This window comes from Apis cerana, linkage group LG11 (assembly GCF_029169275.1).
Source record: "Apis cerana isolate GH-2021 linkage group LG11, AcerK_1.0, whole genome shotgun sequence".
NCBI lineage: Eukaryota > Metazoa > Arthropoda > Insecta > Hymenoptera > Apidae > Apis > Apis cerana.
In genome coordinates, this window is record NC_083862.1 from 14,849,868 (window position 1) to 14,873,580 (window position 23,713).

Genomic DNA, 23,713 nt, shown 5'->3' on the forward strand with positions numbered 1-23,713 from the left:
TAAAATATATTTTTTTAAAATTTAAGATTCATTGTTAATTTTTATGTCTTTTCAAATATATATATATTTTTTTCTAAAGAAATAAGAAATATTAAGTATTAAATTAAATAATATATTATTCATTAGTAAGATAGCAAGTATATTTTTTTTACATTCAATAAGATGAATTAAAGAATTTTATTTTATCACATTAATTTCAAGAATGAATATTTGATTCGTAACTAAGAATTATAAATATGTCTCCCATTATTAACTATCCCCACTCTCTTACAAAAGTAACAGTTCAATTAAAAATGTTTGCTTTGCATAGATCTGATAATTCTTATCAGTAAATTTTATGAATTTAATAAAAGAAATATAAAATGAAAAATAAATAAAAATAATATTTTTTATTATATAAATAGTTGCAAGTTTGCATAAGAATCGCTTTAAAGTAATTAATAACATTATGAAATAATTTAATATTTCACAATTTATACAATCTAGTAATGAAAAAACTAAAATATATTTATAAGTAGAAAAGAGAACGTAGAATATTAGCCTTGAAGTTACTTTCAATTGCAGTTCAAGTGATTTTTCGAAAAGGTGTCTATTACAATTCGTGTATTGAGTCGCAACGCATTCAGTTGCTCGTAATGGAGGTGTTATTGATGATCAATTTTTAACATTCGGAATTATTCAAAATTTTTCATCAGTAGTGAATATCTTCAAAGTATGATCATTATACCGTTACATTATTTAAATGTAGGCCATTGAATTTTTTAAAGGTAAGGTCGCCATATCAGTTTCAATTTGCGTAGTTAACTATCCATATAATTATATTGAATAATATTGAACACATTTTTTTTTTCTTTTATTAAGGAGACATTGTATAGTAAACATAACTATATTAAATTATTAATGTTGCATTTGTAATATTGCAACAGTTATTGTATAATTTATTTTATTTATTATATATATCGTTAAATGCTAATAAATAATAAATAATTTTAAGCAATTTTATATTTATCAGTAACAAATAAAAAAAATATTTTTAATATTTTAAGAATAATACCATTGCATTGCATCATGAGCGCATTTTGGAAAGAATGTAAATTAGAGGCAACTGGACCAGCTATCATGAAGAGTCTCGACACAATGTGTATCTGCAACAAGGATATATACCATTCCAGTCATGATTCCGTAAATGGAAATGAAATACATGAAAGTGAAATGCACATGAAATGTCAGTGCAGTCAACCTAAAAGTTTCTTGTTGATAGATGGACAAGAATACCTCAGAGTTTGCAATGCAGAACAGTTCATGGAAAAATTAAATTGCAGTGATAAAGATCTTGAAGTAAAGGTGGTATCAATTTTTGGAAATACCGGTGATGGCAAAAGTCACACCTTGAATCAAACATTTTTTAAAGGAGAAGAAGTTTTTGAGACTTCAAATGATCAAAATTCATGCACATTAGGTGTTTGGGCTGCGCTTGATCCAGTTCTTAATGTAATATGTTTAGATACAGAAGGTTTATTAGGTAATATAATATTTACATTTATATAGTACATAATAAAAATTTATTTTATATATAAAAAATTTTTTTAATCAATATTTAGGTATTACCTCTTATGAAAATGAACGAACAAGATTATTACTTAAAGTTCTTGCTGTATCTGATATTGTTGTGTATAGAACACAATCTGAAAAGTTGAATAGAGACTTATTTACATTTATTGGTACTGCTTCAAGAGCATATAGTCATCATTTTCAAGCTGCCTTGCAAGCAGTAGGACAGAGGAAAGGAGATCTAGGCTCCATAAGTGCCTTGGGACCAAGCATTATAGTATTACATGAGACTAGATACACCAAACCTTTGACCAACAGTACATATTGCCACATTCTCAGATTAACAGTAATTTCAAAATAAGAGTTTATTCACAAATTGATATGTTTATTTTATAATGAATATATTATTTTTTTTTTGTTGTAGATGGTATAGAAAATGCAGAAGATATTCTTAGAACACGATTCGCTCAAATGAAGCTCGAAACAGAAGCATTTAGTTCCATAAAATATGTCGGTATACAAACAACAAATTCTACGACTGATTATGAACTTTTGCAGACTGCTATTAAAAAAGAATTATATAATACTAACATACGATCTGCCAGAAAACCATATTTAGTTTATAATACATTGAAAATTTTGAACGAGAAATTTTCTGGAGAGATGGAGAATTTTTCTAATACTTTGTTTCCTGATCAATATTTCACTTGTTCTGTTAAATGTCTCAGTTGTGGATCTAGATGCAGCAATAGTATGGGACATCTTTTAGAGGGTAAACCTCATAGTAGCAATACCAAGTTAGTTTTGTATTGGATTATTTGTAATTTTAATAATTTTTTAATTTAATATAAAAATAGAAATACTATATATATATATATATTTTATTAGGTGTCGATATCAGCATCAATATGAAAATGTAATATATATATGTAAAAAATGTCATAGTAATGGAAATGAAGTACAAGTTATGAAACGAGTTCAAACTCAGAATGATAATAGTTGGTATGGATTAGTTAAATATGCATGGTCAGGTGATGTGATAGAATGTCCACATTGTGGAGAAATATATAAAAGCCGTCATTATTGGTATAATAATAAAAATCCAGAAGATTTTGCTGTTCGTACAGAAATTACGCATGTATGGAATATGGTATGTAACAAATATCTATAAATCACTTTGGAGCGAATCATTCATTAAAAACAAATTATTATAAAAATTTTTTTTAGGGAAATCATACAGTGACAACTCAAAATGCAGCACAAAGAGTAATAGATGGTGTATCGTACATTACTGAAGCTGTAACCAATGTTTCATTACAACCGACTAAAGTCCTCTCAGCATGGGTTGCAGATCAAGTAGCTCCATCTTATTGGAGACCGAATAATGAAATAAAGCACTGCCATAAGTGTAAAATGCTCTTTGGACTAACTGATACAAAACACCATTGTCGAGCATGTGGTGAAGGTTTTTGTGAACAATGCTCATCCAAAACAAAATGCGTTCCATCTAGAAATTGGCATACACCAGTACGAGTTTGTGATATTTGTTATAATAAAGATGAATCTACCGAATCTTCAGAAGACGTTAGCGCTAGAAAAGTATCGGAACAAGTAGTATCTACTCTGAGTGCAGTTGGTTCTGTTTTAAATTATTCAAAATGTAAGAAAATAGATTTTTCAAAAAAATATAATATCAAAATATTTATATTAATCTTAATATTTTTAATTTATTTAGCACTTATTAAAGATACAGTTCGACCATCTTATTGGATTCCTGACTCGGAAATTGTTAATTGTTGCATATGCTATCAAAAATTTTCTGCATCACTTACTTTACATCATTGTAGAGATTGTGGACGCGGAGTATGTCAAGATTGTTCACGTCATCGTAAACCTGTACCACATAGAGGATGGGATAAGCCAGTTCGCGTTTGTGACTCGTGCATAAAAATTGTTTAGAAATGTTAGATAAAAAGTTAATAGAGTATTGATTTACTTACAATATTAATCCATTTGCACAATATATATTGAAGAATTAGATACCTCGAATTAAGAAATATTTTTTCTCAAATTTTGTACCTGTTGTTTGAACATTACAACATTTGTGTAATTTTTACTTTTCTTCAAAAGATTGAAATTTTTTGCCATCAAATGAATAAGAAAAAGAAGAAAAAAATGAATATTTTAATACAGTATTGTAAAAACTTTTTCCTATGAATTGTGCCATGAGTGTACCTGTCTTTTATAAAATATGTTATCGTAGAATATGGCGGTAATTTAATATTAAAAAGAAAATCATGTATGTTTTATGAAATAAGCCATTGCTAAAATTATAATATTATGCTAATAGAGTATATGGTACAGTATATTGTAGCAATATATATGTCTTCATGAACAAAATGAATCGAATTGTTGTCAATATTGCGGTTTACTAGGCTGTGACTGCTTTTAAATTCCAGAAAGCATTTATCCTTTTATTATAGTGTCCAGTATCCGTTACGGTTTTTTATAATTTTAAAAAGACATTGCTGTCTATTAGGCACTGTAATAAAAAAGAATAAATTGTCTAGATTTAAATGAAATGATTATTTCGTTACTATTCCTAATTTTTAAGTATTAAACAAATATTATTTAAAATATCAAATGCTTTATAAAAATTATATTTTCCCGGGCGATTAATTTAATACGATTAATCGATATTCGAGATGCGATAAGATGTTTCGGTAACCACGTGATGACGTCAAAATATGGCGTTTCAATCAGCTGGGTGTTGTGTAGAGTGTGCTTGAGATGCCCGTCTTTAGAAAATCTACGAAGACTGCCGTCTGTCTACTCCAATACGTGAGTTTTTAAAAAATGTCGCATTATTTAAATTCTTGCATTCATTCGCGAACAATAAGATTTTAACGCGCATCAATAAGCAAACACCAGGTTACAAAGCAGAAAGACGCAAAACGCTGTTTCATTTCTTAAATATTCCAATTCAGTTTTATGTGGAATTTTTAGAAAATTGAAAAAGTATTTAGGAATATTAAACAAAGTGATTATTAATTCATGAAGTTGCGTGTAAAAAGCTCAATCTTGTTAAAATTTAATATTTCAAAAGATGATGCGTATATAAAAATACATAAAATATGGTTGATAGAAAAACTTTCTCAGTGCGTTTAAATTTCGTTGTTGTAATAGATATAATGATTTTACTATCATATTTCTGAACGCATGAGTATTGTATCTTTTCTGAAATGCAATGTTGATACCGTGTGCAAGCGATGCCGTAGCCATTTTCATGTTTGCTCCAGTTTCGTAATCATTATCAACTCCATATTTGAATTCAACAAGTAACGCAGTGACATGTTTTGCTTGTTCTTAAATTTTTCTAATACTTCACACTTCATCGTTTCATTGACAAAGCATTTAGGATTTGCTTTAGTCTTTTTAAGAATGTCATATAAAAATTATGTGAGCATAATTTCTCAAAACGATTCGTCTGAGAAAAATCTGTTTATTGTGTTGTACTTATCGATAGAAATTTTCTATAGATAATGTCATGTTCATAGCAATATATGCGAAATATAAATACAAATTTTACAATATGTTTTCAAAGTATTTTCATTTTCAGTCTTATATTAATAAGAGCAAAAACATATTCAGAATTAAGTGTGCTATGTAGACGCCATTTTTTTGAAAATGATTTAAATGTATATTCTTTTATAAATAATTTTGTAAAATGATATATGTATGAAATAATTAAAAAACTATTAATTAATATGAATGATAGTGTGAGAAGTGTTGTAGAATTTGTTGATTCTTTCAAAGTTTATTTTCGATTACAATGTGTTCTTAATAGTACGGCCATTTTGTCGCTTATTAGTGGATAAACAAATGACGATGTTGGTACTTTGGGTTCGAGGCTACAGGCGCGTCACATGCGCGAAAATTCAATTTTACTACTTACATATTCTTTCTGTAATTATAGTATTTCTATATGATTTCCGAAATAGAATACAAATTAGCATTTATTTAAAATAAATCTTTTCTACATTTTATAAGTCTATATTTCCACATGTATCTCAATTTTTATTAATGCTTTTACTCATAACATCATGATTATTTAAAACATAGCATATGTTTCGTTATTTTTCAAAAATTGTATTTGCTTTAAACAATTATATATGATTAATATTTTCATAAATATATATTCACTAAATTTTATAATAATGTGTATTTTTATAATAAAAATTCTATAAATCTTTATAAAAAAAAAATTATGTTATCTTTTCTTTTTACCTATTAATGATATATAATAATATATAATTGAAATTTGATTTGCATTCGAATTGAGGTATTCATGAAACTATTTATACATATATATATAAACACATTGTTGAGATTACGAGAAAACTTGGTATTTCTACTTTATATTCATTTGAATTATTGAAGCTTATCAATTTTTTCTTACTTTAAAACTTCTTTTCTTTTTTATATCTTTTCGAATTTTTTTATGAGTGAAAAATTTTTAAAAAATAAAAAAAATTATATAATTATATTATATATTATAAATTTATATTATTTATATAATATACAAAGATATCAAGATATCAAGAATAAGTCATAGAAAGCGAATAGATACTAATTTCATATATAAAATTGAATCGAAAATATTTAATTATAATTTTTATATATAATCATTCTTTCTTCATTTGTTCTGAAATATATGAATTTTATATATGAATATATATATTCTATATATGTATGATTTATAGAAATCATTCAAAAATATATGATAAAATAATTTAATTAATTGAAAATAAATTTAATTATTAATTATTTAATAATTTTATAAATATTTTATAAATATTAAATATAACTTAATTTTTTTTTACAGTGACAAAGAAGATATTTCACACAATATGCCACCAGATAGACCAGATGCATCTGATGTGGAAACTGGTATAGGACTAAGTACACAAGTTTTCAACTTTGGAGATACAGTATATACAATGAAAGAAAAAGAAAATGCAAGTGTTTTTGTTGAAACAAATTCAACTGATGAACTTTCTATGTCTGAAAAATCTATTGAAAAGAATAGCCAATCAGATGATGATCTGACTTCTTTAAGTTGGCTTCATCAACAGAATCTATTAAAGGGTTTAGATATTTCAAATCCTACTAAAGAAATGAAAAATGAAAATGTTTTAAATAATAATGTTTGTGATGATATGGCAGACTATTCTGAAAATACTAATTCTATATCAAGTTTAGATGATGGTTATTGTCCAGGTGATTATTATATGTATTTTAATTTTAATTTGATCATTATAATGTCAATTTAATTTTTTTTTATTATTATAGGAGATAGCAATAGCAAGATAAATAATACAACATCACATGGTAATAATCAAAACTATCAAGTCTCAAGTAAAAATGGTCAAAAATCAATGCAAATATTTCAGGAATCAGTAAAAAATCATTATAGTATTTCACAAAACAATCAGACGAAGATTTCTTTAAACAACAATAATTTGCCAGTCTCAAATCGCAACAAACACCCAACTCATATACCATATGATCCTCATTTACATAGAAACAGTAAACCTCCATATTCATTTTCTTGTTTAATTTTCATGGCTATTGAAGATAGCCCTGTAAAAGCTCTACCAGTCAAGGAAGTATATGCTTGGATTTTGGATCACTTTCCATATTTTAGGAATGCTCCAACTGGGTGGAAAAATTCTGTTAGACATAATCTAAGCCTAAATAAGTGCTTTCGTAAAGTAGAGAAAGCACCAGTAAGTATATTATAATATTAATAAAAAAATCATTTTTCCTTCTAGAAATAAAAATTTAGTAAAACGTCCTTCCTTTTAGAATTTGGGCAAAGGTTCACTGTGGATGGTAGATGCCCAATATCGTCCAAACCTGATACAAGCGTTATCTCGTGCTCCTTTTCCTCCTCCAACTGTTCAAACTTTGTCTTCACCCGAAAAACCACAAAAAAAGAATATCAGTACGCGTCTACCTGATCCTACACTTTTTCCATATCTTTCCAAAAGACTGGCATCGAGCAACATTATTGACAACACAGATACCGAAGTAGATAGTGATGTAGATGCAGCTGCAGCTGCTATGCTTTCTTTTAAACATGGACCTATTATTTTAAATCATAATAAAGGCAAAGTATCTTATAGAAAAATATTAAACATTAAATAAATATTTAATTAACATTTCACAATTTAAAATTTTATGGCAGATCGTAAGCGAAAAGTACCAGAATCAGAAATGTTGGTTCCTGTGATTACTAGGAGTTCTAGTGAAGATCACACTTACAGTTGTATTACCTCAGTAAGACAAGAAAGGTAAGAATATTATGATAATTTCAATAGATAATGCTAATTTAATATAAAGACAATATATTTATAATAATATTTCTCGTTTAATATTAAGATATATATTTATTTTTCAAGTAAATATCCAAGGAAAGAAACAAATACCGATTTTGATGAACAACGGAAAATAGCAGAAGGTGCAGATGCACTTCTAAATTTAGCAGGTGTTACTACACCGCTTAATCACGGTAGGGCACATCATATACAAAGTATTAATTCGACATCAAAATCCGAGAGTTCATCAAAACTAAAAAAACGTTCAGCTTCAAACGATTATTCGAATATGTCTGAAAAAAGACGTAAGCATTGGCCAAAATGGAGTGAAGGAAAACGGTATTTAAAGCAAATTATATAAAAATACTTTGGTCATATATATGTAGCATCGCAAACTTCCTACTTTTCTTTTGAAACATGAACCTTTCAAAATTCTAATGTTTAATATGATTTTTGAGACTTAAATCTTCTACTGAGAAAAAATCTATAAATATAAGATGAAAGATAATATCTTATTATTTAAAAAAAAAATTTTATCGGGTGCATTTTTATTTAAAACAATAAAACTGATAACAAAAGGATGGCAAAAGAAAATAAAAAATTGGCGGTCGCTCAGGGTTTAGAACTTGCTGTATGCCAAAATAAATAGCACTAAGTAACAAGCAATAATAGAAGAATAGTGTTAAAGAAAAAAAAGAATTACTTTTACATGTTATTAAAACATGAATTTAATTATAAGTAGTTCATGAAATGTCAATGAAAAAAAATATTATTGCGTACTAAAACTAAAATAATAACGATAAATTTTTTAGACCTGTTGTGACAATTATACATATTAATTCATAGAGAGTTTAATTAATAATAATAGAGTTCTATATTAGGTTTCTTGTAGATATGTATAGAAATATAATTGATATCTTACAATAGAGAAATTAATAATATATTTAAAAAAAGATTATATATATACATATGTATATATATATATACATATATATATATACATAATATATATATGTGTATATATATATATACACACATATACATATACAAACGCGTTCGCGCATCTATACAAAACATTCATTCATTATCAAGCACATACATATACATATACATATGTTCATGTTCATATTCTCATTTATTCATACTTAAAATACATCTGGTCATACGCAGCTGTATATGTGCAGAAAATGTGCTGCGATAAACTAAAACAAAAAGAACTTAAAAAAAATTGAGGTATAGTGAATATGGATTTGAACTGAAAAATATTATCATTTCATGCCTTTTTCTACTCTCTTTATTGCTTTTGAGATAATTTTAAACAGTGCTGTATATACATAGTCCCTGTAATGTATGCACAGACCAGTTCAAAAAATTTTGTTAGAACATCAATATATATCGTGTCAAATTGATAAATATTGATTGGAAGAAATGTATAAAGGTATATGGCAAGAGTATCATCCTATTTTTATAAAAAAACAAAAATAAAAAAACATAATTATAATATAATAATAATTAAGAAATATTGTGAATACCTGATAAGTAATGAATATATATGGCGATGAAAGATATTAAATATTGATAAACTGGTCTTGTATACATTGATATCGTAGTTCTATATAGAGAGAAGGTATATTTTTACAGGGCACAGCCCGCGTGATAAAAGCTCTTCCTAATAATTGCTAAAAAAGAAAAAAGGAGAAGAAGAAAAAGGAAAAAAAAAGTTCATTAGCTTAAACCATTTATTAATTGTATTTTGCGTGACACTACAAACATAATATGGTAGCGCAGCCTAAATAATTCCATATTTACATGCCATATGAGAAAACTTTCATTAAAAAAGAAAAAAGGAATGCATGATTTTAGTTTCGAGTATATCAAATATACTTGCAGAAAAAACTTACTTAATGAATTAAAAATAGCAAAATTTTTAAATCAGAGACATTTTTAGTTATACAGTTATGTAAAAATTAAATAATATCAGTTATTAGGTTTATAATAATATTTAAGCGTCACAATTGCGATTAAAGATAAATTGTTATTTGTAATATATGTTATTACTGCTGGCTCAGATATATCTCAAATGTGAAAATTATTATTATCGCTTTTCATGAAGGTGCAATTTAGTTTAACTTATTATATTGTTTATTCTTTAGTTATTTTCGAAGTTAACGTGATAATGTTAATAATTTCAGTCAGTTAAAGTTACTGCACTTGAAAAATTTATGCTAATCATATGAAACTGTGAGATATTATAAAAAAAATAGAGAAAACCAAAAAAAAAAAATAGATACAATAAATTTAAAAAAAAAATATCAATAAGGCGCGCTGCCAAAATATTTCGTATGATTGTAGCTATAAAGGGAAAAAAATTTAAAATAAAGGGTGCAAGGAAGAATGCCATATTTATACACGATTTAAGAAATTTCAATTTTTGAGAGAAATATATACATTTCAATGTAAATGTAAAACTATTCTATATATTTAGCATATACGTATTTATAATATACATATATATTATATTAAATATGTTTTAGAGAAATAAACATGCCTGTGTTCGGTATCGGGCATTTTTTTTCGAAATTTGTATACGCACGAGCAAGACCAGTTTTTTGTAGACTTTATGTTTTCTATTGTCTGTGATATTATTGCAAAAGTGAACACACCTTGTTGTTGTTATTGTTGTTAATTATATTTTGGTGAAACAGAAGTTTTAGAGCTTTATAAGTTTTATTGTTTAGAGGGAGAGAGAAAGAGAAAGAAAGAGAAAGTGTTTGCAACACTTTTCTGATATTATTAATTGGCATTCTTGCTGACACCTAAACATTCTGATTTAGATAGAAAAACTGGCATCTTTAAATTAGCAATATATGATAAATATTATATATATATTGAAAGTAATATCACAGTTTTCACTCTATTTGTTGAAATTTTTAGTCTAGCTTTTGTTTGCTATGACTGAAGATCTGTTCTTCCATGTAGTTTATTCTAATCAATTAGGGGGTGGGATGCCATTTATAATAATAGTAGCTAATCAATGCATTACAAATTAGAGTGATCGATTAGCAAGTGCAACATAAAGCAATATATACCAGTAAATCCTGACATCGGACAAAATACTCGTTAGTCAGCTGGTCCATACAAAAAATATTCATCTATAAATCAATGTTATATCGCGTGTTTGTATAGAGAGAAATAAGTATAAAAATTATAAATTAACACTAATTGTACAAGATAGTTAACATACAGAGTATTTTTTTAATGAAGTATTATTGTAACATATATTGTAATGAAACTATTATTTTGTCTGTGTAATTTTTAAATGCATATAAATTATTATTTAACACAATATTAAATCCTGTTTCCTATTATATGAGACCGGCTGGCATAAATAAAAAAATATCATTAAGAACTTGAACACCAGAAAGAAAAGAAAAAAAATATTAAGTATAAAAAACAAATTATATTTCATTGCGTTGCAACTATCCATGGACAATCAAATTCTAATATGGTGTTTAATTTATCTCCATTACATGACATCGTGCCAAACGCAGAAATCATTTATTTTGAGGAATAGATGTTTATTTATATGTATATCTACAAGTTGTATATTGTATGAATTTTTGTTGGCGTAATATGTAATATTATTATTATATGTAATATTATTATTATTACTATTATTAATTATATTATGATTATTATTATTAATATAATTATTACTCATTTTAAATGGAATACATTGTAAAATGTTTGTTAAGTTTTTGACCTTGCTTACATAATTGAGTAAAATATTTAATATTTTAGATTACATAATTGAGAAAAGTATTTAATATTTTAGATTGTAACTGAAATAGAACTTTATTAATGAAAAAAAATGTGAAAAAATTAAACATGAAAAGATTTGATTATTTAAATGTGCATCCTTTTCGAGATATATTCGAGATATGTACTATCTATATATATATATATATATATATATATATATATATATATATATATATATATATATATATATATAGATATATATATAGATACAAAATTATTGATCATAAAAGTGTAAAAAAAGATCATAAAGATCAATTGTTGTTAATTAATGTTACTTTGAATACAATATATTAATATATATTTCTATATTTAAACTCTTAAATTATTTATGTCTAATTTAACAATACTTTTTTTAGTGATAAAAATGTGTAATATTTATTTATGTATCATAATTGGCGCGTTTAAAATTTTAAAGATGGCGCTGATATGTGCGTGATGTTTCGCATAAGATATCTGAATCTATAGTGAAAAATTTCTTTTAGAACAAATGTGAAATTGATTTAAGTGGATGTAAAATTAAAATTTTATGTTTTACTAAATATTTGAGAATTTTAAAATATAATTTTTTTAATTAAATTTATGCTTTATAACATTTCAAATAGAATTCGATCACGTGATAATATAGCGATGCCAACCTGCTCACGAGTACCTAGATTGAGACACGTCGTTACTATACTTTATCGCGGTTCAAAACCTGTCGGTCTGCATTCCAGTGTGCTGGTGGACGCCAAGCGTCGTGTTCTGTGAGAGATAGGTCTTATTGAAATTCACAACAATTCTCGTAAAAAAAAAATGAAACGATTTGCTAAAAATTATTAACAGATTTATTATTTTTATTCTTTAAGAAAGATTGTGATCGATTCACGGGAAAGTCAAAGGATCTGGAACAAATAGATCGTACGGCTGGATCGAAGGAAAAAGGGTGAATATACTAAGCATGATTATATTGTTTTCTTCTTTCATGTCATTGATCTTTGTCTTTTTCTTATTTCCCTGTTTTTCATGATATTTTCGTGATTTTTAGTAAAAATATAAATGCAATGAAAATTATCGTTGAAAAGTTTTCTTGTGATATCGTTGTAAAAGATCATCTGCCGGAAAGGGTGAGCCATCAATATTTTTGGTGAAATTTGAATATGATGGATAATAAATTGTTAAAATGTATAATAACAATGATTATAGTTATAATTCTAATTATTTGAATTATTGACATTTGAAAAAACACTCATTCGGATAATACCGCGCTACTTATTGCGCCTGCGTTCTAATAAAGTATACACATTACGTACTTTTTGATTAAAGTCTTAGACGCATTTTGATACGCGTAGTAATGCGGTCGAATTGTCAACTTCCCGATGAAGCTCATTAAAGTAAACCGGCTACATTAGTATAATAATAATGTTATTGAAAGGAAACTTACAACTATTTTACAAATATTATTATTTAATTAATAAATATAAAATGAGAATAATATAAGCGTAAAAATAAAGTGTTAATATTTGGATAAGTACTAGTTATAGGAAGTAGATTAAAATAGCGTATGACACATATACGGCTAAATATTCGTTGCTCGTTTTACTAAGCTATCGTTATGCTGAGCAGGAAAATAAAGTTAGTCATATATCTTGTATCGAGATGAAACATGATGATGTGTGAAGAATAAAAGTTCACGTGATTAATCGACAATCAACGAAAAGGATGATCATCGGCACATAAGGATACTTGTCAAATGTATTTAATCAACTGGAACTTTATCTTGTCGTTCCTTTTTATTATATGTAATAGGATACTATAGTATAAAAAATAAGAATTTCAATCCTATCTTATAATAATAATATAACTTTAAAATTATTATATATTAAAAATATTAAATTATATGTCTGTGCTAGTTTATATAGTAAGTTTATATAGTAAATGAATGATAAAAAAAACTTAAAAAATATACGTAAACTTTTTTTTAAATGTTATTTTATTATATTAATTGTTATTATATATTTTTTATAAAATTTGTATCATTTTCATTTAATTTTTAAATTTTATGTAAAAAATATTGAAAGAAAAAAAGAAAAGTAAAAAACATAATATCTGTTATTTTAAGTAAATTATAATTACAAAAAATGCGCTATAAACGAAACATTTTATTTTTTTAAAGCGCAAAAGAATTTAATTATTTAAAATTTTCTACATTTTAATTAATAGTAGAAAAAACATAAGATTATGAAAATGAAATTCTATTCTTATATTTCTTCCAATTATATAGGAAGTTTCGATCAATCGGAAAATCAAAGATAGAAAAAAGAATTTTAGAAATTGAGATTCTTTGAATCAACATCGAGTTGTAGAAATAAAAGTAATTCTTTTTTAACTATATAATAATATATTTATACATGTGTTGTGTGTGTGTAATTTGGATAGCATTTACTTGTCTATAAGGTTAGGTATATGAAGAATCGTGTAGCGCGCGTGGGGCATAGGAACTTGACAACCACTGCTTTGGAATTCGAGTTCTTTATTTTTATGAGAGGCAACGTCGGAAACCAGCCTCTTTGGAACCCTTCTCACCTGTTACATACCACCGGCATTTATGCTACCATTTAACCAGAAGTTAAAAGTTCTACCGTGTATAAAATATGTTCAACTATCTTGTCAATGAATTGAACGCATATTTTTTGTTTCTGCAATTTGAACTCCTAATGAAAAATAATGCCCTCTCAACCGCGAATCCTATGAACGACTTCTCGAATAAATTCGTTTCTTCATAATGAAAGCTAATGGAAACTTTTGTAAAATGAAATTTGTAAAATTAAAATTTATAAAATCAATTTATTTTATTTTATTTAATAATATGTTTAAAATGCTTTAAAAATAGTATTGATCTAATTCACAAAAATATCAAAAATTAAATTTTTTAAAAATACTTTTGAGATTTTATTGTATCCTCATGTCATATTTATTAGATTAATATTTTCTTATTAAACAAATATTAAGAAATCTGTGAAACAAAAAAAATCTTTTCTATTAATACCAATGCATTAAACTGTCATGTAGGCGTATGGTACGGTGTAATTCATGAATGGATCTACCTACACTTAATGTGTATATGTTAGCCAACAAATAATTTCCGTTCTTTCGACGTGTTAGCACGGTTTTCTGATCGTCATTTATGACGGCAACCGTTCGCACGTGGGTGGAAAACGGTGCACGATGATTTTCAGCACCGTATATGGTCAATTTCATATTGTCATTATGACATCTTTGTTCGCTTTACTTGTCATCATGCATCATTACATATTTTAAAATTCTTTGAACGTTCAATTTAAAGATATGAAAAAAAATTTATTTTATATATATATATAATTATATCTATACATATAATTGCACAAATATTATCATTTGTGTATAATATCGAAGATATAATTATATATTAAATATAACTATAAATAAACAAAAATCAAAAAATTGTTTTTTTTAAATTTTAAAAAATTACAGATTTTATGAACAATTTTCATTAATCTTTAGAAATTTAATAAAACTATTAACAAAAGTTTTTATATTATATTTTAAAAATATAATAATATATAATGCAAATTATATTATACTATGTACTATTGAGAGTGGAATGCGCGACCCATTTGATAGAGTGAGGATAGAAGGCGCGCATTTGTGCCGAAATGACGAGCCATGATCAAAACTAGAATGAATGCGTTCTATTTCCACGTGAACTCGCCACGTTCTAAACTTAAACGTAGTTGAGTGGCATTAATTTTAGTGTTCTCTCTTTCTCTTTCTCTTTCTTGTTGCCTTAAATTTTTAAAAATTCTCTTTTTTTTTTTTAATGAAGAAAAAATTGAATAGAAAAAGAATTCAATAGCTAATACAATGAATTTCTGTTTTTCTTCCTTATAGAATGTGTCAAGATGCGATCTGTGCCCTTTCTATGTGGCATTGTTACGATTTTATTTTATGTCTTAATCAATCTTGTATATGGTAGGTTTTTTCCTTATTTTCAATATATTATATGTAAATATATTAAAGATATATTAATATATTACAATTAACATTGACAGGGCAAAGACAGGAGTTAGGCATGTCTTTTACCAGACATCCACAACCATTGGATGCACCAATAGGCGATGACGTGAATTTTGAATGTAATTTGAATCTTGGCGCAGAACGTTTTTCTTGGCGCCATAGACCATTGAGTTCAGATAAGTGGTTGCCAGTTTTTCACACAATTAGTAATGGTGGCAAAACATCTAGGCATGTGGTAAAATTTGATAATGAATCGAAAGCCGGAGATTATCGTTGTATAGCTTTTTATGGTAATATTTTATATTTTATCTAATCTCTTAAGATTATTTCTATCTTATCTTTATATATTCTATATCTTAAGATCTTATTTTTAATGTTAAAATATATATATAAATAACTACATTTAATGTTTCTAGGTTCAAGTGGTTTAGCTTCTGATCCGGCAAGATTAACATTAGCTACACTACACAAGTTTTCAGATAAAAATGATGTTATTATAAATGTTCCAGCAGGAAATATTGTACCTATCACTTGTCCTATACCTTATTCTGCACCAGAAGCAATAGTTCAGTTTTATAAAAATAATAATCTCATACAAAATGTTAATATAATTGGTAGCAAAACTATGATTATTGAGAATGCTAAAATATCAGATAGTGGATCTTATCACTGTACTGCTAGCAATTATATAACTACACAAATATATTCAAGTAACTATAAAACAATTTTAAATGTACATAAAAATATTAGTTTTTTAGCACCATATTTTGTTAAGCAACCACAAACAGAATACAAAGTTTTACGGGGCAAAAATATAACATTAGAATGTTTTGGTGCTGGCTATCCAGTACCTTCTGTTACATGGAGTAGATTAGGCAGTCCATTACCATCAAATTCCATAAAAAATTTGATAGGCTTAATGATAATTAATGTTCAGCCATCAGATAGAGGAGAGTATGATTGTATGTGGAGTAGCAATAATGCACATATTAAATCTGTAATTATATTAAAAGTCATGGAAGCTCCAAAAGTAATTAAACCACCGAAGGCATCCACATTCTCTGAAGGTGGAGAATTAGAACTTTCTTGTGCAGTAACTGGCGAACCACAACCAAAAGTTGAATGGTTAATTAATGGAGAATCTTTGACACCTAGTGATAATGTGGAAATTAAAGGTTCCACACTTCTTATATCTGAAGTTGAGAAAAAACATGCTGGTATTGTCCAATGTGTTGCAAGTAACGAATATGGGTCTCATTCTGGTTGCAATTTACTAAGAGTAAATCCTAAACAACATATTGGAACAACAGAAATCAGACAGGATTATGGAATTTCTAATTCAAAACATAAACATACTAGAGGAGGAGGTAGACGAAGAAGTAAGGAAGGGAAACATAAAGGCACTGGTAATTTGTTACCTACATTTATACATTATTATCTATATTATTTATTATTTATTTCATTTTTATCATGTCTTATATATTTCTAGCGGTACTAGTACCACCGAATCAACCAAATGTCACAAGACTTTCAGATGTGTCTGTAATGGTTAGATGGTCTGTACCTGAAAATACAGGATTGCCGATTCAATTTTTTAAAGTTCAATATCGAGAACTTGGACAAAAAATGAATGGCAAACAAGCCAAGTGGATGACTGCAAATTCAGAAATACCAAATAATGTACGGGCTTTTGAAGTAACTGATTTACAACCTGATCATACTTATCGATTTAGAATTGCTGCAGTTTATTCAAATAATGATAATAAACTTAGTCCAAATTCCGTACGTTTTCATCTTAACAAAGACGGTGGAATCGAAAGTAATAAAATGCCTATACCTTTATTAACAAACACTGAAGCTTTAGGTCCACATGAAGTATTACTCATTTGGCAAAATTCAGATAAATCGGCAAATATTGATGGTTTTTATGTATACCATCGAGCCTCTACCACAGCTGGAGATTACATAAAAACTACAGTGGAGGGCAAAGATTCTTTCAACATAACTATTTCTCACTTGCAACCAGATACAACATACGAGTTTAAAGTGCAAAGTTTTTCTGTGGATGCTGCTTCAGAATTTTCTCAAATTCTTCGACAAAAAACAAAAAAATCTTTGAATATGAATGAACATAATGATTACAATAATCGAAATGATCATAATAGCAATTTAACATTAGATAGTCGAGTAAGACCTGCAGACGATAAAAATGTGAATATGTATGCCATAATTGGCGGAGTTCTCGGAGGATCGACTTTACTAGGTAGTTTAACTGCAGTCGCAGTAATATATAAAAGAACAAAATACAAACAGAGTCGAGAATCATCACAAAGTGAAGGTATATTTTAATATTATTATATCTCAAAAAACAGTATAAATTACATAAAAAATTGAATATTCATTTTTTATTTTAGGGAAACCAATAACAAATGGAAGAATAATGAATGGTGGAGTAACTGATTCAAAAATAAATATAACTTCAAATCCACTTGCTGGTCTTGATACATCTGAAGATATAATACAGCCTAAGGTTGGTATTTGTAAGTAGCAATATTAATACTGTCGCTTTATCAAAGAAAAAGAATGACTCAAAACTAGATTTAAAAAAAGAAATGAAAATTTCTTATCAAATATCTTTCCCATTTTAAATCTAATTTCTGACTTGTCTACAGTCACTTAATTTCCTATATTCAAATAAAATAGTACATTAGACGCATAAAAATTTTGCAATTTTAGCATATATGACTACTCTTATCTTATTAATATTTATATTATTAATTATACCATCGTATGTGTGTTCTATTAGCTTTTAGTATTTTTGAAAAAATAATTGAAATGAAATTCTGGAATGACTAAGAATTAAAAAAAAATAATAATTTTTTCTAAACTTAGATTACATTTATATTTTTACGAGATAATTTTGATAGAAAGTAAACAAGTCATATCTTTATACAGTGGCTATGTATATAAACGCTTTATTTTCATCAAAAATTTTATATTTAACTTTTCATTCATGCTTCTATTTTTCCATATAATGGATAAATTGACATAAATGTTAAATCGCAATATCTATCTATATATATACCCAAGGTTATTATTGAGAATAGCGCATTGGTTTGACAATTATTATCATCAAGCCTGATTGAGCTATTTAGATGATTAGACTCGAAATGAATCGAGTAATGGATCTACAGACGTATGCCATTTTATTTAAAAGTGGCATCTTTTTTGTTTTATGCTTCATTGTATTCCTCCTATAAATTTTTTCTTTCTTCTTTTTTTTAAATTTCTTTGTTAGTTTTTGCATTTTTTGTCTTTTTCTTTCTTCTTACTTTTGCACGCGACTATATCTACATTCAACTAACGTGTTTCTGCTTTCAGACTACTCGATATTAAGAAGATTAGTTTTTTCTAGCTTTAGCCATTGGTCGCGTGTTCTTTAAATTCTACTTGCACATTCTCTGCACTCTCTCTGGAAGCCGCTTTTCTTTTGTATTTTCCGAACACCACATACGTACGTTATATATTATCTACATGTCCATGCTTCTTTGTGAGTGAAATTTGAAAGAAGCGAAATGTTTCTAAACAGACCGGACAACAGTCGCAGATGGAAATGGCTTCGTTTCTTAATGGACAAAACAACAGCAACAACAACCATAACAATGATACTGTTGGAACTGATCAGTGAAGATCAATAGACTGAGATCTCTCTTTGCTCCGGGGATCACTACCGAACAGCTTCTCTGCAAACAACCATTTTATATGTGCTTCGAAAAATCCTCATACTCAGGCCATATATTTTCAGATAGAAGTTATATCAAACTTTTATAAAGAACGCCAATATTTGTGACAAGAATCAAGACAAAGATGTACAAACATTAATACTGTAATGATATTTTTTTTAGTGAGACTTTAAAGAAACTTTAGTCATCAGTTAGATTTACAATGAATAATCCATTTCAAGACATTTACAGGGTGTCATAATAGGTATGCTCAAATATTTCGATCGAAATTGTTAGACACGTATTTGCCTAACGATCGTATACTACGAATCCAGTTTTTCCCATTGCACGATTAAATTGCGATTTTTTAAAGCTCAAGATAGAATAAGGAATTCGTGATCGATCATGAAATGGTTAAAATTTGCAAAGTACCTGTCTAATATCTTCTTCGATTTTTTTTTTTTTATTTCTATATTTTTATCGCTCTCTTATTATATATACCCATTTGACAGTCTGATAATTAGTGAGTTTGGAATTAGATGTACATCAGAAATTCATAATTTCATAATTGAATTATATTCATTTTCGTGATATTTATCATATTTTTATATTAATTTTAATCCAGGCAGCTTTTATAAGTTATGTTTGTTTCCTGATTTAAATTAATTAGCATTTATTATTTTATGTTGTAAATACCATTAGTAGTTATGTTGAATTTAGGACGAATGATTGTGCCTGATAAAAAAGACAGCTGTGCTATATATTTTATATTTTATTATGCTTTAGAATATTATTTGATATTATTGAAATTTTTAGATTTGCTAAATTGCGATAGAAATTTTATTCAAATTTTTTTTTTTTTAATTATCTTTATATTGCATTATATGTATTATACTTATTCATACATTATGATGTTGAAATTGATATAAAAATAATAATTTTAATAGATTTATTCTTAGAACGAATCTTATATGAATTGCTGCTAAAATAATAGAAATAATACGTTGCTAACAGTATTTGTTATATAATATCAAGGATTTAACTTGTAATAACAGTATTTTCCTAGCATCGAATTAGATATCGTAAGTTCTTTAGTAATCAATATTAATTTTCTGACGGTAATAAAGCTTTACGATGAATCAAAAAGTTTAAGAATCATGTGAAAAAAACATTAATTTCTATTAGTAAAAATTTCGATATCAAAAAAGAGAATCGTAAAAGTTTGTAAATAGATATTTATATAATATTTTTTACATTTTATATAACATATTTTTTAGTATAATGTTACTTATTTAAATTTTTTATTTTAAAAAGAACAATCATAATAATTCATGAAGTTAAAAGATTTTGTAAGCGGAAATAAGAGCAAATTTTTGTATATACTAGAATCGAATTTTATAAAAAAGCATATTGTGCCTTACATCTTGCCTTTAGAAATTACTATTAAGATTAATTATTTATATATATATACAATTATATATATATACATATATATGTATGCATATCAACATTTTCTGTACTTAATTTTTTCTTTTTTCTTTTTTTTTTTAAATAAATATTCTGTAATATAAAAAATAGAATTTATTTTACATATTTCAAATCAAAAAAACTTCATTTAAATTAATTAATTTTAATTTGAATTTTAGTGGTATTTCTAGTAAGTTATTTCTAGTGTAAAATTCAAATATACAACATTATAAAATTTGTTTATTTTAACTAAAATATTAAAATCAATTAAATTACTATACATACTTGGCAATTGGGAAAAATATTAATTTGATTGGTTATTCTAATATATATAATTATAAAAATAAAGGTATGCGTTAGTCAAGATTTCACATCTATAACTTCATGTAATAATAAACGAATGAAAAAACGAAATATACAAAGTATTAATATATTTGTGAGATATCTTTAGCGGATCAATTCTAAAGATAAAAACAAACACAAAATTGTCGATTAAAATTATTTATTAAATTATAAGCAATTGAAATTTGCATTAGACGAAGAGAGATAGAAAGAGAGATTGTCTCCATTCTATCTTCATTATATCATCATGCATTTATTTAAAACTTTCTTTATCTAATTAAATAGTTTATTACTTAATAAAATTCAACTAATATTTTTATATACTGATTTTTTTATTTGTTTAGAATCAATTCAAAGATATTCTACATATATTAACACTAATTTATACAAAATACGTTTGAGGGATTGATTCTAGAGGTCACAATAATAAAAGTTAATAAAAAAAAAATCAAAATCAATATCAAGATTTATTTAGTGAAGTTTGCGTCGGATGAAAATGAATATAGAGTGAGATATCTATATGATGGTATAGATCTATCTCATTTTATCTCCATCTAACGCTAAATTCAATTGCTCTGTTTAATATTTCATTTAATACAAACTTCAATTACTTATAACTTACATAAATCTTAACCAATACTTTTATTATATCAATTTGTGTTTGTGTAATTTCTAAAATCCAAGGAAATACTACGAATATTTAGTATTCTGTAAATCCGTTATTAATTTTCTTATCTTTATGTTGTTTTAAAATCCAACTTATCAATTTACGTATTGTATGGATATGAATGTTAGCATGTCTGTTCAAAATGCTATAGAAATATTCACAACTATTATGCGTTCCTTAAATACGGTCGATAAACAAGCATTTTTATCATTTATTGCTGATAATTGGAAACCTCAAGATATAAAGATTCAAGATTCTGTTTCAAATGGTATATATAATATACCAATGCAGTATACACAATGATAATGATCATAATAATAGTGAATAACAAACACGAGAATACAAACAAAACTTTTTTCTAGGTAATTGTTATAAAGAATGTAGTTTGCAAGAAAAAAAATTAAATGAAATAAAAAAAATTATTATTGATATCAAAAATAGAATACCATTTGATGGTATACTTCCATCAGAACACATTGTACCACCAATAATTGGAGAGGTCTGCTATTTTAAAAATAAATAAAACTTATATTTTTATTTTTTTATACATTTCAAAAGATGTCATAAAGATTCCATAACTCTGCAGAATTCAGACTGTGATAATAAATCAACAAAACATATTGATGCTTTTCTTTATGATGATGAAGAAGTAGATGAACTTATAGAAAAGGGAGAATTGAATAATTTATATTGTTCCGACTGTGGATCTACTAATGTAAAACAATATAGTAAGAAAAAATCAATTGTTTTTTTTAATTATACATATATATATTTTTTTAATTATTGCTTCATTAAAATTAAATGATTTTGATTTTAGATATTATATCACATTCTATGTCAGTATCTGATATGTTGTATATATTTCATGATATTTTACCATGTTTGAAAGAAAAAATTCTACTTGATATAGGGTCTCGATTGGGTGCTGTTTTATATGGAGTAATTATTTCTTTTTCTTTTTTTGTTATAAATAAATGTTTATTAAACAAGTATATTATAATAATTAGTTATTAAATAAGTATATTAAATAAGTATATTATAATTGTTTAAATTCTTATCTTTTATATAGGCACATATATTTACATCTGTCAAAAAAATCATTGGAGTTGAAATGAATAAAGAACTTTGTTCATTACAATGTGATATAGTAAATAAATATAACATGAATGATCGTATTGAAATTGTGAATAAAAGAATTGAAATGTGTCCTGATATAATACAGAAAAGTGATATCATTATTATGAACAATCCATTTGAGTTTTATGTTTCAGAATTAGAACATATAAAAATTTGGAAGTTTTTGAAAGCTAACATTCAAAGTGGAACAATTCTAATTACTAAGCCATCTATTGAAATTACTTTCAAACATTTAAAAACTGGAATAATACTAGATAAATGGGTAAAGTCTTACAAATCAAAAAAATATAAAAAAGAATCTCAAATATTTATAAAATCAACTGAAAATCCAGATATTACATTTTATGAAGTATTATAAAAACACAAAAAATTGTAAATGTATAAATATCATATAAAACAATATATTATTTAAATTTATTTAAAAAACCATTATTTTATTATTTTATAGAACAAAAAGATAAAATGAACTGATTAAAAAATTCTACAAATTAGATATATATTATATGATAGATATTAAAAATAATTATCTATATGTTACATTATTTTTTTTATCTTTAATATCCTTATATGCATTATATAATTATATCCTGTTA

At 26.0% G+C, this 23,713-nt stretch overlaps 4 protein-coding genes across 13 annotated transcripts; all 4 read left to right on the plus strand.

Annotated features, from left to right (window-relative positions):
• The first annotated feature begins 285 nt into the window (after positions 1-285).
• On the plus strand, positions 286-4,128 carry LOC107996005 (zinc finger FYVE domain-containing protein 1). The gene is made up of 7 exons (XM_017053853.3): positions 286-767; positions 1,047-1,522; positions 1,602-1,868; positions 1,976-2,348; positions 2,440-2,701; positions 2,779-3,211; positions 3,287-4,128. The coding sequence occupies exons 2-7, from the start codon at positions 1,069-1,071 to the stop codon at positions 3,508-3,510; spliced, it is 2,013 nt and encodes a 670-aa protein (XP_016909342.1). The 5' UTR covers positions 286-767; positions 1,047-1,068; the 3' UTR covers positions 3,511-4,128.
• A 132-nt stretch (positions 4,129-4,260) lies between these two features.
• On the plus strand, positions 4,261-11,663 carry LOC107996015 (forkhead box protein N3). The gene is made up of 6 exons (XM_017053867.3): positions 4,261-4,392; positions 6,437-6,831; positions 6,904-7,340; positions 7,420-7,723; positions 7,802-7,907; positions 8,016-11,663. The coding sequence occupies exons 1-6, from the start codon at positions 4,286-4,288 to the stop codon at positions 8,290-8,292; spliced, it is 1,626 nt and encodes a 541-aa protein (XP_016909356.1). The 5' UTR covers positions 4,261-4,285; the 3' UTR covers positions 8,293-11,663.
• Positions 11,664-12,099: 436 nt separating this feature from the next.
• Positions 12,100-19,661, plus strand: LOC107995960 (interference hedgehog). 10 transcript variants are annotated; one of them, XM_062082368.1, is made up of 9 exons: positions 12,100-12,507; positions 12,603-12,675; positions 12,778-13,484; positions 15,660-15,740; positions 15,821-16,075; positions 16,202-17,191; positions 17,275-18,123; positions 18,200-18,325; positions 19,201-19,343. In XM_062082368.1, exons 4-9 carry the CDS (start codon positions 15,671-15,673, stop codon positions 19,341-19,343), a joined length of 2,433 nt encoding a protein of 810 aa, XP_061938352.1. In that variant the 5' UTR covers positions 12,100-12,507; positions 12,603-12,675; positions 12,778-13,484; positions 15,660-15,670. The 10 variants fall into 10 exon arrangements, 9 of the variants coding, with proteins under 9 accessions (XP_061938352.1, XP_028521525.1, XP_061938353.1 ...); XM_028665724.2 differs by lacking the exon at positions 12,778-13,484 and having other exon boundaries at positions 12,103-12,507; XM_062082369.1 differs by lacking the exons at positions 12,778-13,484; positions 19,201-19,343 and adding an exon at positions 19,375-19,661 and having other exon boundaries at positions 12,113-12,507; positions 18,200-18,315.
• A 1,739-nt stretch (positions 19,662-21,400) lies between these two features.
• On the plus strand, positions 21,401-23,657 carry LOC114577275 (uncharacterized). Its single transcript, XM_028665784.2, has 5 exons — positions 21,401-22,251; positions 22,346-22,482; positions 22,570-22,711; positions 22,801-22,922; positions 23,053-23,657. The coding sequence occupies exons 1-5, from the start codon at positions 22,095-22,097 to the stop codon at positions 23,476-23,478; spliced, it is 984 nt and encodes a 327-aa protein (XP_028521585.1). The 5' UTR covers positions 21,401-22,094; the 3' UTR covers positions 23,479-23,657.
• Positions 23,658-23,713: the final 56 nt, after the last annotated feature.